Here is a 17,866-nt window from a genome sequence, read left to right as displayed (position 1 = left end):
CAACAGAGCAGGACAGTCTGTTAGATCATCACCTCAGAGATCACTGGGAGAAGAGCATGAGAGGGAGGAGCTGTTACTGAGATCTGAGGGTTTATGGGAGTTGTAGTATCCTGTGTTGGAGATAACCGGATGCTCTGCAGACTTTAGAAAACCCATACAATTTTGTAAATCATAAAAGCAAAGTATTTAAGCTCCATTTTCTGATTAATAACATTGAGGCTTTTTTTACTCATTTATTTATAGCAATAATTTGCTTGTCCCTCAATTTCAATTTCTAAAAGTAGAGACAATTGTCAGTCAACAACATAAGAAAAACACTGATTTTTTTTCTCTAACGTAAACATTTAGCAGTGTTTTGCTACATGTGACCTTAGCTTTCAAGATTGTAAACTTTTTAGTAAAAATAATATTCAATCCTAGAGATATAGTATCACCACGACCATACAAATGACCATACAAACATAAATTGCATTTTTATGATGTGCTCATCAGTGTAGGTTTGAGTGTTGTAAAGTGAAAGCTCTGGGGTTAAGATGTATTTGATACATTTAAGAAGGGAAAACATAATGATAGTTTATAGTCACAATAATGAGAAAAAATTAGCAATTAGGAGATAAAAACTCATAATTATGAGAAATAATCCATAATTAAAAAGTCCTTCTTGTGAGATCTCGTTATAGATTTTTCACTTTAATAGTGATAATTATTTTAAAAAATCCTAATTATGAGGTAAAAAATAAAATTTACGTGATACAAAATCATTACTAGGAATTCTGGACAGAAGGTATAGGTGACTTGTCTGTAGGATGAACGTCACCAAATATTAGTATAATATACGTATTATACTGTACATATATACAATACAGTAAGATTTGCAAGGTAGGGGTCCATGCATACAGGGATAAATTATAGGGAGGGTCAGGGGTCAGACTTTTGGGGGTGTTTTCTGGCTGGGGCCTTCAGACACTCATATACTGTAAGTGAAAATACAATGTGGAGATGTATTAGTGTGGGGGTCTTTAGAACGGTGCCAGTAGAACTAGAACATTCTCTACTGCTTCAAATTAATCCGTGTCTGATGTTAGATGATGAATCTGGCGTTTGTAACTTTTATCAGTTGGTCTAGTTTTCTGAAACACAATGGGGCTCATTTACTTACCCGGTCCTGTCGCGATCCAGCGGCGCATTCTCCGACGAGGATTCGGGTCTTCTGGCGATTCACTAAGGTTGTGCACCCGATGTCACTGCTGCGCCGAGGCCCGCCGAGGTCCGCCGGAGTTCACCATCCTATTCCCGGTGAGTGTAAGTGCGTGTCAAGCGACACATTTTTTTTTTTAAATACCGCAGTTTTTCCAAATCCGTCGGGTTTTCCGACAGCCACACCCCCCGATTTCCGCCGCATGCAACCCGGCGCAGATGCGCCACAATCCGATTGCGTGTGCCAAAAAAGAGCGATTCGGGCTCTTTAGTAAATGTGCCCCAATATTGAATTTTCTGTCTCAAAAGCTATTTTTTGCTTAGTCACACCCCTAGTTACCGAGGACATGACCCATTTCTGGACAAATCTACCTGCAGATGGTCTAGTGCCCTCAATAAATGTCCCCAGCCACTCAGTTTCGTAAACCAACCCCTCCGCACTGCCCCTGCACGTCAATTTACAGCTCTTTGAAAATACAGTGTAATGCTTCTGCTAGAAAGGTGAGTGGCAATGAGGAGGCGGGAGAGCATGACTGCATCCAAGAGCTCTCCCGCCACCTTGACTAGATCTCTGGAAGAAAACAGTGGGAATAAAAGTCATTTTTTTAACCACAGGAAAAATGTAGAGGAGCCACAGTAGAACCATTGAGACAATCTCACAATCTTATAGCCTTATATATGGTATTGTTTAACATTTATTAAGCTAGAGGTGACAGGTTCCCTTCAAATTCCAGTCAATAAACCCCAAAATTTGTACTGTTACTTGAAACTTTAGATGCCATCGACACCTATACCGAGTGTGAGGTCCTCGACCCCCTCTGTTATAACTGCTGTAAAGTGTGAAGCAGTGGCGCATGCGCAGGACAGATAAACATCTATCAGAAATTTTTGGTATGTTGTGTTGATAAGCCATAAGTCTCCAAGATAGGAATACGTCTTTGATTCATGTTTGAGGGTTAATGAGCTAGTGGTAGTGATCCCTTGGTAAATGTTTATAATTCTTCTTCTCCCCCTTTAAAGGTAGCGGAAGATACTTTCTCTATGCCAACGCTAGCAAACAAAAAGATGGAGATTCTGCCCGGATATTTACCAGCAAGTTATTTCCTGCCACCAATGAGCAGTGCAGAGTCCGGTTCTGGTATTATCTCTATGGACCTCCTCAGTCCGGGATGTTAAAGGTGAATATTAAGTAGAAATAGAATTTAATTGACAATATAACTGAAAAAATGTGGACCTTAAGATTCTTCGATGGATGGTATTATTTGATGCCTGTGGATATGTAGTGTCTACAGACCTATTCTACTCTAGAAGTGGAGACATGCCCTATATATACAATATCTGATCTTATACCTAAAAAGATGGAAAAAACAATAAAGTCTGCATGTATTTTTATGGGTATTCAATTACAGTTCCACATACACCAAAAATAGGGGATCACTTTTACAAGAACAGCCTATTACTTTTACAATGTAGAAATCATGTAATACCTGTGGAGGCACTGTGGGGAAATTGAAAATTTGGTTTGAGGTTCTGCTGCAAATTATCACAGATTGCTGGTCTGCTACTATCAGGCAAAATTTTAATATTTCATTGTTTGGGAAATACAGAACAAAAAATAGATTATCAAAAAAGACAACCCTTTATATTACCCTTTAACCCTAATAGTCTAATCATAATTATATGAACCCTCCTTCGACCACAGCTTTCTTTCCTGACCCCTACTCCTCCCATTTTATAATCTTCCCTCCCTCCTTTCTTTTCCAATCTGCTCCTAAGTATACATTCACTCAAATGTAAATGGGGCCGTGAGATAAGCGTAAAACTAGCAGCGAACTTACGTACCCCATAGAGGTCTTCTTTAGTCTTTGGGTTGGTACACAGGGATACCAAATTTATACATATTTTTTTGTGTTTTAAAACATTTTCAAAAAGTTAAAAACCTTCTGTACGAAAAAGAGATTCTTTATTTTGCCATCTGACACTAATAACTGATTCATACTTTGTTGTACAGAGCGGTGTAAGGTGTAATTATTTGCTGGATGTAATTTTCAATGCTACTATTTTGGCGACAGTAAAAACTTATCAGACGTATTATATTATACAAGGTTTAACGACGGGAATAACCGTTTTATATTTTGATAGATTGGGTTGTGTTGATACCTAACCTTTTTACTATTTTTTAGACCCTCTAGGGTACTTTATCCCTAGGGAGTCTGATTGCTCTTACCTACTGCTGTATTGCCGTATATGGAGAATTTGTTACAAATTATTAAAAGTGCACCATAATTGCTCTCCAATGATGTTGTAGGGAGCGACTATCAAAGCCAGTATGGCGGTGCCCATGACCAGCACTGGTCACAGGAGTTACTAGTGGAAGTTTACTGCATAATGCAGAAAACACCCTGCTTGTATAAAGAGGACTGAGCCGTGAGCCTTCTCCATATTCCCTTAACGGACTTGGGACGTACTAATATGTCACACTAAATCAGAGGTCCAAAGTGTATACATAAGGAATAACAATGTTCTGGCCATTATATTATTTGTAGAGATGAGCGAACATGCTCGTCCGAGCTTGATGCTCGGTCGAGCATTAGGGTACTCGAAACTGCTCGTTGCTCGGACGAATACTTCGCCCGCTCGAGAAAATGGCAGCTCCCGCCGTTTTGCTTTTTGGCGGCCAGAAACAGAGCCAATCACAAGCCAGGAGACTCTGCACTCCACCCAGCATGACGTGGTACCCTTACACGTCGATAGCAGTGGTTGGCTGGCCAGATCAGGTGACCCTGGGATAGACTAGCCGCTGCCCGCGCTGCTCGGATCATTCTGTGTCTGGATGCCGCTAGGGAGAGAGCTGCTGCTGGTCAGGGAAAGCGTTAGGGTGTTCTATTAGCTTACTGTTAGGCAGGAGTGATTCTCAAAGAACCCAACAGCCCTTCTTAGGGCTACAATAACGTTCTACTTTTTTTATTTTAATTTGCATCTAGTACCATTTTGTGAGGAATTAGCAGGGGGACTTGCTACCGTTGTGTTTAGCTCTTAGTGGCACACATATCCATAGCAAAGACCGAAGTGGGAAAATTTAGTAGGGGTTGGATTTCAATTAGGCACTAACTCAGTGTCATCTCATCTGGCATAGTAGTGTGCTTTGATACTTGGCTAGAAAATAGCCATAGGAGAATACAAAGAGCTTACTTACGCATACAGTAGCGTTCTATATATTTGATTTCTGGTTGATCTGCTGGTGGCTGTACTTTCTGCAGTGCATGTACTAGCCAATTCTGAGCAATTTGTAGTGAGACTTGCGACCGCTGTGTTCTGCGCTTAGTGACGCACATATCCATAGCAAAGACCGAAGTGGGAAAATTTAGTAGGGGTTGGATTTCAATTAGGCACTAACTCAGTGTCATCTCATCTGGCATAGTAGTGTGCTTTGATACTTGGCTAGAAAATAGCCATAGCAATAGGATAGCATTGTTTGGTTTTAAAAACTCAAAAAAAAACAAAAAACACACAAAAAAAAAAAAACACAAAAAAAAACAAAAAAAAGTAAAAAAAAAAATAAAGTTATAACTCTCATTTTAAAAATGTTTAACCCGAGGGCTAGGGGTAGAGGACGAGGGCGGGGACGTGGGCGTCCAACTACTGCAGGGGTCAGAGGCCGTGGTCCTGGGCGGGGTGAGACACCACCTGCTGATGAGGGAGCAGGGGAACGCCGCAGAGCTACACTCCCTAGGTTCATGTCTGAAGTTACTGGGACTCGTGGTAGAGCACTGTTGAGGCCAGAACAGTGCGAACAGGTGATGTCGTGGATTGCTGACAATGCTTCGAGCAATTTGTCCACCACCAGTCAGTCTTCCACGCAGTCCACCCATGTCACCGAAATCGCCACTCCTCCAGCTCCTGCACCTCAGCCTCCTCCCCCCCAGTCTGCCCCCTCCCAGGAAAATTTGGCATTTGAACCGGCATACTCTGAGGAACTGTTTTCTGGACCCTTCCCACAGTCACAAACCACTTGTCCGGTTGCTGCTGAGCAATTTTCCGATGCCCAGGTTTTCCAACAGTCACAGTCTGTGGGTGATGATGACCTTCTTGACGTAGTGGAAGTGTGTAAAGAGGTGTCCGACGATGAGGAGACACGGTTGTCAGACAGTGGGGAAGTTGTTGTCAGGGCAGGAAGTCCGAGGGGGGAGCAGACTGAGGGATCGGAGGATGATGAGGTGACAGACCCAAGCTGGGTTGAGAGGCCGGGTGAACACAGTGCTTCTGAGACGGAGGAGAGTCCTCGACCAGAACAGGTTGGAAGAGGCAGTGGTGGGGCCAGACGGAGAGGCAGGGCCAGAGCTGGTGCATCAGCGCCAAATGTGTCAACAAGTGAAGCTCCCGTGGCGAGGGCTCCTGCGGCGAGGGCTAGATCTTCAGAAGTCTGGAGGTTCTTTAAGGAAACACCGGATGACCGACGGACTGTGGTGTGCAACATTTGCCAAACCAGGCTCAGCAGGGGTTCCACCACTACTAGCTTAACTACCACCAGTATGCGCAGGCATATGAATGCTAAACACCCCACTCAGTGGCAACAAGCCCGTTCACCTCCGGCCGTGCACACCACTGCTCCTTCCCCTGTGTCAGCTGCTAGTCAGCCCCCTGCCCAGGACCCTGCCACAAAAACCCCATCGTCGCCTCCACGATCCTCCACAGCATCCACCAGCGTTCAGCTCTCCATACCCCAGACGCTGGAGCGGAAACGCAAATATAGTGCAACCCACCCGCACGCCCAAGCCCTTAATGTGCACATCTCCAGATTGCTTAGCCTGTAGATGCTGCCCTATAGGCTAGTAGAGACCGAGGCCTTTCGCAACCTCATGGCGGCGGCCGCCCCTCGGTATTCGGTCCCCAGCCGCCACTACTTTTCCCGATGTGCCGTCCCAGCCCTGCACCAGCACGTGTCAGACAACATCATCCGTGCCCTGACCAACGCCGTTTCTGACAAGGTCCACCTGACCACGGACACGTGGACGAGTGCTGCCGGGCAGGGCCACTATATATCGCTGACGGCACATTGGGTTAACTTGGTGGCGGCTGGGACCGAGTCTGACACTGGGGCTGCTCATATACTGCCGACGCCGAGGATTGCGGGGCCTACCTCGGTCCAGGTGTTTCAGGCCTACTATGCCTCCTCCTCCTCCCACCCCTCCTCCACCTCCTCCTCCGAACTACCATCCGTGGGCACGGCGCCATCAGTCGGTAGCTCTAGGCACAGCAGCAGTGCCGTCGCTAAGCGACAGCAGGCGGTGCTCAAACTGCTGAGCCTAGGCGACAAAAGGCACACCGCCCAAGAGCTATTACAGGGCATCACGGCGCAGACTGATCTGTGGCTGGCACCGCTGAACCTCAAGCCGGGAATGGTTGTGTGTGACAACGGCCGTAACCTGGTGGCGGCTCTGCAACTCGGCAGACTGACACATGTGCCATGCCTGGCCCATGTGTTAAATCTGATAGTTCAGCGTTTCCTCAAGACATACCCCAATCTGTCTGATTTGCTCACGAAGGTGCGCCGCATCTGTGCGCATTTCAGGAAGTCCAGCCCAGATGCTGCCACTCTCAGGGCAGCGCAGCGCCGCCTCCAACTGCCCGCTCACCGACTGTTGTGCGACGTGCCCACGAGGTGGAATTCAACACTGACCATGTTATCCAGAGTTTACCAGCAGCGCAGAGCGATTGTAGACTGCCAGATGTCAACTTCCACCAGAACTGGTAGTCAGGTCAGTCAGCTTCCTCAAGTCTACAATGAGGAGTGGACGTGGATGTCTGATATCTGTCAGGTGCTGAGTAACTTTGAGGAGTCAACACAGATGGTCAGTGGCGATGCCGCCATCATCAGCCTCACCATCCCGCTGCTTGGCCTGTTGAAAAACTCTCTGGTCAGCATGAAGTCGGAAGCTTTGCGCTCGTCACAAGAGACAGGGGAAGAATATTCCCTTGTTGATAGCCAAAGCACCCTCAGGTCTGTTTCTCAGCGCATATCGGAGGAGGTGGAGGTGGAGGAGGATGAGGAGGAAGAGGAGGAGAATGTTGGTGAGACACAAGAGGGGACCATTGTTGAGTCCTTTACTGTTCAGCGTGTATGGGCAGAAGAAGAGGAGTTGGAGGAGTTGGAGGAGGAGGAAATGGACAGTCAGGCCAGTGAGGGGAGTGAATTCTTACGCGTTGGTACTCTGGCGCATATGGCAGATTTCATGCTAGGCTGCCTATCCCGTGACCCTCGCGTTCAAAGAATTTATTCCAGCACCGATTACTGGGTGTTCACTCTCCTGGACCCACGGTACAAGCAAAATCTTTCCACTCTCATCCCTGCAGAGGAAAGGAGTGTGAGAATGCATGAATACCAGCAGGCCCTGGTGCACAAGCTGAAACAGTATTTCCCTTCTGACAGCGCTAGCGGCAGAGTGCGTAGTTCTGCGGGACAAGTAGCGAGGGAGAGTAGGCGAGCAGGCAGCTTGTCCAGCACTGGCAAGGGTACGCTTTACAAGGCTTTTGCCAGCTTTATGTCACCCCAGCAAGACACTGTCACCTGTCCCCAGTCTCGGCAGAGTAGGGCTGATATTTACAGAAAGATGGTGAGGGAGTACGTAGCTGACCATACCATCGTCCTAAATGATCACACAGCTCCCTACAACTACTGGGTTTCAAAGCTGGACATGTGGCACGAACTGGCGCTCTACGCCTTGGAGGTTCTTGCCTGCCCTGCCGCTAGCGTCTTGTCCGAGCGGGTTTTCAGTGCAGCTGGTGGCATCATCACCGATAAGCGTACACGCCTGTCGACTGACAGCGCTGACAGGCTGACGCTTATTAAAATGAATAAAGGCTGGATTTCTCAGAATTTCCAATCTCCACCAGGTGAAGGAAGCTCAACCTGAATAATTGATCCACTCCTCCTCCTCCTCATTTTCCTCCTTCTCCTCCTCTTTGTACAGTAAAGCAGAGGAAAATGGCTATTTTTTGACAGGGCCCACTGGCTCTTGCTATAGTACTTCATGCATTTAATTTTTCTGGAGGGCCACCTACCCGGTCCTCTGTTTGAAACAATTTTTGTGAGTGCCACATACAGGCACTCAATCTATTCCATTTTACTGCAGGGCCACCTACCTGCTCCTCTGGTTTGAAACATTTTTGGGACTGCCACATACAGGCACTCAATCTATTCCATTTTACTGGAGGGCCACCTACCTGCTCCTCTGGTTTGAAAAATTTTTGGGACTGCCACATACAGGCACTCAATCTATTCCATTTTACTGCAGGGCCACCTACCTGCTCCTCTGGTTTGAAACATTTTTGGGACTGCCACATACAGGCACTCAATCTATTCCATTTTACTGGAGGGCCACCTACCTGCTCCTCTGGTTTGAAAAATGTTTGGGACTGCCACATACAGGCACTATCCAAATTAAATTGTCTCCATAGCAGCCTCCACACGTTGTCTCCATTGCTACCTCCAAAAGTCGTCCATATAGCTGCCTCCATACATCGTCCCTTTATCAAACGAGGTGTGTCAGGCAGAAATTTGGGTTGTTTTCATGGATTCCACATCAAAGTTGTTAACTTTGTCGCCACCCTGCTGTGTTATCCACAAAATATACTGGCAAACTTTTACCATTTAGGGATATTATTTCAGCGCTTCTTGCGCATCTGTTTACATTCCCCTCACCCGGCATATCCTAAACTTATAAGAACGCTACTACACTTGATCTTATACAAAAGGTTCTTAGAAGTGCTGTTTGGGGAGTAGCCTAGAGACAGGGGCTTGAATTGGCGAAAGCTCGCCTGGCAGCGGAGCGCCAGCTCCATGCGCATCATGCGCTTCTTGCGCATCTGTTTACATTCCCCTCACCCGGCATATCCTAAACTTATAAGAACGCTACTACACTTGATCTTATACAAAAGGTTCTTAGAAGTGCTGTTTGGGGAGTAGCCTAGAGACAGGGGCTTGAATTGGCGAAAGCTCGCCTGGCAGCGGAGCGCCAGCTCCATGCGCATCATGCGCTTCTTGCGCATCTGTTTACATTCCCCTCACCCGGCATATCCTAAACTTATAAGAACGCTACTACACTTGATCTTATACAAAAGGTTCTTAGAAGTGCTGTTTGGGGAGTAGCCTAGAGACAGGGGCTTGAATTGGCGAAAGCTCGCCTGGCAGCGGAGCGCCAGCTCCATGCGCATCATGCGCTTCTTGCGCATCTGTTTACATTCCCCTCACCCGCCATATCCCAAACTTATAAGAACGCTACTACACTTAACTTGGTGCAGGCTGGGACCGAGTCTGACCCTGGGGCTGGTCATATACTGCCGACGCAGAGAATTGCGGGGCCTACCTCGGTCCAGGTCTCAAAGGCCTACTATACCTCCTCCCACCCCTCCTCCACCTCCTCCTCCTCCGAATTACCATCCGTGGGCATGGCGCCATCAGTCGGTAGCTCTAGGCACAGCAGCAGTGCCGTCGCTAAGCGACAGCAGGCGGTGCTGAAACTGCTGAGCCTAGGCGATAAAAGGCACACCGCCCAAGAGCTATTACAGGGCATTCCACATCAAAGTTGTTAACTTTGTCGCCACCCTGCTGTGTAATCCACAAAATATACTTGCAAACTTTTACCATTTAGGGATATTATTTCAGCGCTTCTTGCGCATCTGTTTACATTCCCCTCACCCGCCATATCCTAAACTTATAAGAACGCTACTACACTTGATCTTATACAAAAGGTTCTTAGAAGTGCTGTTTGGGGAGTAGCCTAGAGACAGGGGCTTGGATTGGCAAAAACTCGCCTGGCTGCAGAGCGCCAGCTCCATCCCAAGATCCAACTAACATAGTTGCAGCACCTTTAATCTACTACTAGTTCACTGCCTCCATAATAATAATAATAATAATCTTTATTTATATAGCGTCATCATATTCTGTAGCGCTTTACAAATCATAGGAAACAAATACAAATGTAATGTAACAGAGCACAACATTTGTATGGAACAACAGGAGTGAGGTCCCTGCTCGCCAGAGCTTACGGTTTATGAAGATGATGGGGTAACACGAGGTAAAAGAATATTTAATGGTCAAGCCATTCTTCTTAGGGAATAGAAAAAAATATAATAAATGGAATTGCTGTCGCTTGAACCACTCAGCCGTCATCTTATATACCAGGTCCAGGGTGAATGGGACTGCAGAGAAGTCTGGTGCCTGTTGGTTGCTGGATAACAGATGGGAGGACGACACAGGACGGGTTAGTAGAAGAGTTAAAACTTCATGCAGTTAATGAGTGTTATAGGCTTGCCTAAAGAAATGGGTTTTAAGAGCACGTTTGAAACTTTGGAGGTTAGGTATTAGTCTGATAGTCCAGGGCAGAGCATTCCATAGAATTGGTGCAGCTCTAGAGAAGTCTTGGAGACGCGAGTGGGAGGTCCGCACTAGGGTAGAGGTTAATCTAAGATCACTGGCGGATCTAAGAGCACGGGTTGGGCGATAGACTGAGATAAGAGAGGAGAGGTAGGGGGGTGCAGCATTATACAGAGCTTTATGGATGAGGGTTATTATTATTTTAAACTGTATTCGAAAGGAGACTGGCAGCCAGTGCAGCGACTGGCATGAACTGTAAGCATACATGGTCCCCTTATCAAACGAGCTGTGTCAGGCAGAATTTTGGGTTGTTTTCATGGCTTCCATGTTAACTTTGTCGCCACCCTGCTGTGTAATCCACAAAATATACTGGCAAACTTTTATCATGTACCGATATTATTTGAGCGCTTCTTGCTCACCTCCTTTGGTTCCTCTCTGACACCCATTGGTTTGAAGCCTGAGTCCAATTAGGGTATGTCGCCATGACACTCTCTAGCCTGCTGCCGCTGCCTCTGCATGCCGTCCCCTATAGTGTCAGGGTCAATTATTGGATGTTTTAGATGCTATCTAGCTTCATTCTGTCACTCTGTCATGGCCATGCTGTTGCCCATAATTTCGGCATAATGGTGCGATTAAGCAGCCTCAGAGGCATCCATGCATGCTGCCCCTGCTGTTTCCTGTCCATTTCCGTGGTGTTTCCATCCTTTTCTGAGGTTCCCAGGTGTTTGGCCAAGCTTCCCTGTGCAGAGCCTTGGTCCCCTTGAAAAATGCTCGAGTCTCCCATTGACTTCAATGGGGTTCGTTATTCGAGACGAGCACTCGAGCATCGGGAAAAGTTCGTCTCGAATAACGAGTACCCGAGCATTTTAGTGTTCGCTCATCTCTAATTATTTGTTTTTTTGGCTTTTTTCCATTTTCTAGCAGTTTCTCCCTAGAGACCTAGCTGCTGTGACTCAACCCTTTCTTACTCCTGCCCTGCCTTCTCCTTAGACTTCTATGTAATCAAAATGTGGAAGTTTTTTGTATCCAATTGTAATATTGAGTTATGCAAAGTTTCACAGTGAACATTTAAATATTCATCTATGTAACACATTGGGGGGGATTTATTTAATGTAACTCCAACTCCGAAAGTTGTTAGATTTCAACAAGGTGGGGGGCCAACTCACTCAGGTCAGAGCTGGACAACACTTGATCATCTTTGTGATAGTAAATCTGTCGCAGTAAAAGTTTGTAGAATTCTACTTGTAGACCTGCTCTAAGCTTCTCTGAACTATGCGCCACAATTTGGTGTAACCTCCTAATGACCATTCCCACATTATCCAAACCACTCCCCCTCCCTCGAGGCCATGCCCCCTTTGTCAGACGAGTTGGAAAACGCCCAAAAATGGTCTAAAAACCTTCATAAAACAGAAGGCAGTTCAGTCAGTTTTTTTTTGGGAAAAATCCATAATTTTCGGGTGCGCATGAGCAATAAAGAATTCCCCCCATTGTGATTTCTTTCCGTAGCTGCGGTGAATGTGGGAGCTTCATACTCCTCCCTCCCTCGTTGTACAAACGCATTCTTGAATGTCACCTTTCCCAGTTTCTCTCATTTGCATAGAATAAACCGGATTTTTTTGTTTTGCACATTTGGATATTCTGTTTATGCATGTATTTCCTGTTTCCCATCATCTCATTGTGTCAGTGGAATATGAGAGAAAATTGATTATTTAGACATTCGCCTTTTGCTGCTTTTCAAAGTCATTCACTTCTTCTGATGGGTTTGCATGCATCATGCGGCGAGTTCTTTAAAGCAAGACTGATTGGTTTTATCGTCGGCATAAATTGTTGTCTGGGTGACGCTGTCTATACCATCAATCAGCGCGTACAGTCCCCCGAGCCAGAGATCCCTCCAAATCCCGTATATTGTGATTAATGCTCATTTTGCTGTAACTTTTATATGCTGCTTTACAGGTGTTTATAGTCACCGAGTATGGGCTGAACATTCTGCTCTGGTCGGCGGGCGAGAGCGCGGAGCAGGGATGGAGGTACGGCACCGTCCCCCTGGAGAGTTACAGCCCGTTCCAGGTGGCTTTCGAAGCTCAAGTAGGAGGCAAAAGAAGTGTGGACATTGCTTTGGATGATATATCATTTACATTAGGCTGCCACCTAGAAGGTGAGTGGTTTTACTCTATAAATTGGGTGGGTTAAAGGGTTGTGTATTTTCTGCAAATAATTGATATTGTTTGTGTAATGAAAAGTTCTACAATTTCCCAATATACTTTCTTTATAGATTCCTCACTGATTTCTAGATCTCTGCTCTTTCTATAGGAAGCTTCATTGTTTACTTCTTGTGGATAAACACCGGTCCCTGGTCATGTGATGTCACACAGGTGCATGGCTTGCTATATCCCTGGTCATGTGATATCACACAGGTGCATGGCTCATTATATCTCTGGTCATGTGATGTCACACAGGTTCCTTATATCCCTGGTCATGTAATATCACATAGGTGCAAGGCTTATTATATCCCTGGTCATGTGATATCACACAGGTGCATGGCTCATTATATCCCTGATCATGTGATATCACACAGGTGCACGACTTATTATGTCCCTGGTCATGTGATGTCACACAGGTGCACGGCTCGTTATATCCCTGGTCATGTGATGTCACACAGGTGCACGACTCATTATATCTCTGGTCATGTGATGTCCCACAGGTGTGCGGCTCGTTATATCCCTGGTCATATGATGTCACACAGGTGCACAACTAGTTATATCCCTGGTCATATGATGTGATCTCACACAAGTGCACGGCTAGTTACATCCGTGGTTATGTTATATCTCACAGGTGCACAGCTTGTTAAATTCCTGGTCATGCATGAGCACTATCAGTCCTGTTACCTCCATCACTGTGTAGTATGATACATAAATCACTGCAGACTTGTTGTAAGAATATGTTACCGCCTCCAGGTAGCACATGTTAAAATAAAGCGCCGCCAGCTGATACCGCGCCCAGACATTCTGGCCGGACTCTTAAGGTGTCGCTTTAAAGGGATTGGCACGAGCGACAGATGAGTCCTGTGCACACCAGGAGGGAGCAGTGCGGACTCTTAGGGGCTTTTCACCATGTTTTGTAGTTGTTCTAACAGAAGGTTTACATACGTGAAGTGTTTCCTCAGTGAGCCCAGCGTTATGTCAGACAGTCCTGGGGAGGCTTCAGCCGCCAGCACATGGTCACAAAGCTTCGAAGTTTATCTGCGATTGCTCTTTGCAAATCAGAATCCCGCCTGTCACAGAGGCTCAGAGTGCGCTGACTCGGCAAATATCAGCCGTACAAGTACAAGAGGTTCTAGAATAGAGGAAATCAAGATCAAGATATGTAAAATTATAACTTGGTTCACAAGCAAAATTTCATAACACAAGCTTCATGTGACCCTTTCCCCCCTCTACTGTACTGCACCCCCCTCTCTCACACAATTGTATGACACAACATTGAAGATGTAGTAAAAGAATTAAAGGGGCTGCATGTTGTACTACCGTATATACTCGAGTGTAAGCCGACCCTAGTATAAGCCGAGATACCTAATTTTAACATAAAAAACTGGGAAAACCAATTGACTCAAGTATAAGCCTAGGGTGGGAAATGCATTGGTCGCAGCTTCCAGCCAGTATAAAGCTAATCAGCCCGTATCCCCCAGTATATATACTGCCAGCCCCTGCCCCCCAATATATAGCCTTCCAGCCCCACCCAGCATATAGCCAGCCCATCCCGCCCAGTATATAGCCACCAAGCCCCTACCCCGAGTATGCCAAGCTATTCATTAAAAAAAATTAACACTGTACTCACCTTTCCGATGCCCTGCAGGTCCTCTTCTTGCGTCGCATGCTCTGGTGCCTTTTCGGGTCACCAGTTGTTCGGTTCCTCTTTGGGTCATTCGGCTCCTCTTCGGGTCTTCGTGCTCGGCCGACACACACAATGATGTCAGCCCCTTGCCGACGCCTTTGTTTATAAGCCACCGGCATCGCGAGGGGTCCCGAAGAGGAGCTGAAGAGGAGCCGAAGGACCCGCAGAGGCACCAGAGCATCAGAAGCAAGAAAAGGACCTGTGAGGGACGTCGGAAAGGTGAGTACAGTGTTAATTTTTTTTTATTGGCTCGACTATAAGCCGAGTTTATACTCGAGCATATAGGGTAAATATTTTTAGGGTGTAGAAAAATTTGTCTGTGTTTCGATAATTTTCTATGGGAAAATGCTTTGATATACGAGTGATTTGGATTACAAGTAAAAATTCTTCTTGTAATCCAGGGTATTTGGTTATTGTGGAACCAATCACCTGGGTTTCAATAATTTTCTATGTGAAAACTTGCTTTGGTATTCAAGCGATTTGTATTGCAAGCATGTTCCCATAACGAATTATGCTCGTAATCCAAGGTTTAAATGTCCCCTAAATAACAAACATTGAAGGCCACTACTATTAGCCATTTATTATACTAGTTTCTATGGGGCACAGGAACACCTAGGCACTTTGCTGCTACCTCACCATCGCCAGTGCTATCGGCCTTGTGGACTAGAATGTAAATAAGGGCATAATTTAATTTTTAAGAGGGTGCGTTCACAACCGATCCTTACATAAACCGATTGCTATCATAATTCATTATACTTAGGGGCTAGGTACAGATTTTGTATTGGAGCCACCATTTTTCTAGCCATAATTTTGTTCGTAGGGGACAGTATTAGCCCCAATGACAAACATGTTCAATCCTTTTCAAACCATGACGTGAACAAACCTAAAAATGTCGGATGTAGTAGAGCTGAGTTTCCCATTGCAGTAACACATCTTGCAGTCCTATGAAAAAGATTGGTAGTTATGGATTGTGCCAAATGACAAACCCAGCTATGCTACATTCACACGACTCTGATACCATCTGTATCCAAGTTTTTTGTGCGCCAGATTGTGCTCAGAGCAGTTGTCATTCGCGTCCCCTAAAATCTCTTAGCAGGTCATACAAAGTGCATTGCTCAGCAGGGGGCGACAATGAGCCTAAGAGAAAGAACCTCCCAGGGTAATAATCATGTGAAATCTCTGCATTGTCCCGGGGCATGATGGGAGTGACATGTTCAGAATCTGAATGTCTATCCCTCTATATCACTGCTAAATTATTCGGATTTCTACATCTCTACATAGCATTTCCTCTTCATTGTTGGTTGATTTGGGAGAAAAGTTGTCTAAAACTTTGTTAGCATCAGATGAATGTATGAAATATGTCAGAAGCCGCACACAAACTCCACAGACTCTTCCCATAGTTGGCCGTCTCTGCCGAAAATAACTTATTTCTTTTGGGAATTCTGTGCATTTCGACCACTGAGATAAAACAGTCCACACCACAATCTACTGGGAGACGATTTCCCACTATTCAGGGGAGAAGAAATCATTCTCTCGGCATCTTAATAATTCATATACATCTTATATTACAATTCCATTGTGTTGTGGTTTAGTTGGAATTGTGTTATTTTGGAATAATATTGTTATTTTTTTACTTCTTTTTTTATTACCGATTCTTTCTCTTCCGAAAAATACACCTCATCCCTGTATTACTGCACCCATACTGCTACTTCTGCTACTTCTTCTATAGGGGTTACCCTATAAACAATATTAGGGGAGATCAGGGGCGGAGTAAGACCACCATGGGCCCCGGGCTGTATGAATATTATAGCCCCTACAAGTCTGGAATCACTTCCTACATCTGGTACTAGAATCAGCTTCTGGGGGAATGGACGATGTTTGGGGGCAGTGTCCCTTCTGCCTGCATCAAACAAGGGTTTCAGGACCTTTGGAAGACCTTTAAAGGTCTTGAAATGGCTCTTGTGTACATGTGTATTAAGAGCAGGAACAGATGTACGAGGATTTTGTGGATAAAGGTCCTTCTGAGTATAAAACTTGGTGGGTGGTTTGCGTGGTCATGGGCCCCCTAGATGATTTGGGTCCCAGGTTATAACCCAAATCACCTATATTATAATCCACTAGTAAGCTAAGATTAGAAAAGCCAACTCTCCCCCTCTCTGAGATGGTTGAAGTTGCCGAATTAACCCCTTAACGCTCTGCGCCGTAGCTCTACGGCGCAGAGGTATAAGGGATGTATGAAGAGGGCTCACGGGCTGAGTCCTCTTCATACAGAGGTGGGGGTTTTTGCATTTTGCACAAAACCCCCACCGCTAATAACCGCGGTCGGTGCCTGCACCGATCGCGGCTATTAACCCCCTAAACGCCGCCGGCAAAGTCGCCGGCGGCGTTTAAAAGACGGCGGCGCGCGGGCGCCGCCATCTTTTTTTCGATCGCCACGCCCCCGAACGTCATCGGGGGGCGGCGATCGGTTGCCATGGTAGCCTCGTGTCTTCTTTTGACACGAGGCTATCTGGCAGCTGCATATTCGTTACAATGAGCCAGTGGCTCATTGTAATGAATGTGCTGCAAAAATGCCATATATTGCAATACTGTAGTATTGCAGTATATGGTAGCAGCGATCTGACTATCTAGGGTTAATGTACCCTAGATGGTCTAAAAGATAGTGAAAAAAAAAAGAAAAAAAAAAGTTTAAAAAATAAAAAAAATCAATAAAATATTAAAAGTTCAAATCACCCCCCTTTCCCTAGAACGGATATAAAACATAACAAACAGTAAAAATCACAAACATATTAGGTATCGCCGCGTCCCAAAATGCCCGATCTATCAAAATATAAAAACGGTTACGGCCGGCGGTGACCTCCGAGGCGGGAAATGGCGCCCAAATGTCCGAAATGCGACTTTTACACCTTTTTACATAACATAAAAAATGAAATAAAAAATGATCAAAATGTCGCACAGACCTCAAAATGGTAGCAATGAAAACGTCGCCTCATTTCGCAAAAAATTACCCCTCACACATCTCCGTGCGCCAAAGTATGAAAAAGTTATTAGCGTCAGAAGATGGCAAAAAAAAATTTTTCTTTTTTGTACACATTCGTTTAATTTTTGAAAATGTATTAAAACACAATAAAACCTATATAAATTTGGTATCACCGCGATCGCACCGAACCAAAGAATAAAGTAGGCATGTTATTTGGAGCGAAGAGTGAAAGTCGTAAAAACTGAGCCCACAAGAACGTGACGCACGTGCGGTTTTTTTTCAATTTTTCCACATTTGGAATTTTTTTTCAGCTTCGCAGTACACGGCATGTTAAAATAAATAACATTGCGGGAAAGTAAAATTCGTTACGCACAAAATAAGCCCTCACACAGGTCTGTACACGGAAAAATGAAAAAGTTAGGGAT

At 45.4% G+C, this 17,866-nt stretch overlaps 1 protein-coding gene across 1 annotated transcript in view; it reads left to right on the top strand.

The window, feature by feature from the left end:
- Window positions 1–17,866, top strand: part of MALRD1 (MAM and LDL receptor class A domain containing 1) — a 235,355-nt gene that overhangs the window by 157,277 nt on the left and 60,212 nt on the right. The window contains exons 29-30 of the mRNA XM_072154795.1: window positions 2,218–2,375; window positions 12,527–12,728. Coding sequence (XP_072010896.1) covers window positions 2,218–2,375; window positions 12,527–12,728 — 360 coding nt within the window. The remainder of the gene's footprint in view (window positions 1–2,217; window positions 2,376–12,526; window positions 12,729–17,866) is intronic.

Source organism: Engystomops pustulosus, chromosome 5 (assembly GCF_040894005.1).
Source record: "Engystomops pustulosus chromosome 5, aEngPut4.maternal, whole genome shotgun sequence".
Classification (NCBI taxonomy): domain Eukaryota; kingdom Metazoa; phylum Chordata; class Amphibia; order Anura; family Leptodactylidae; genus Engystomops; species Engystomops pustulosus.
This window is presented reverse-complemented; position numbering and strand designations above follow the sequence as displayed.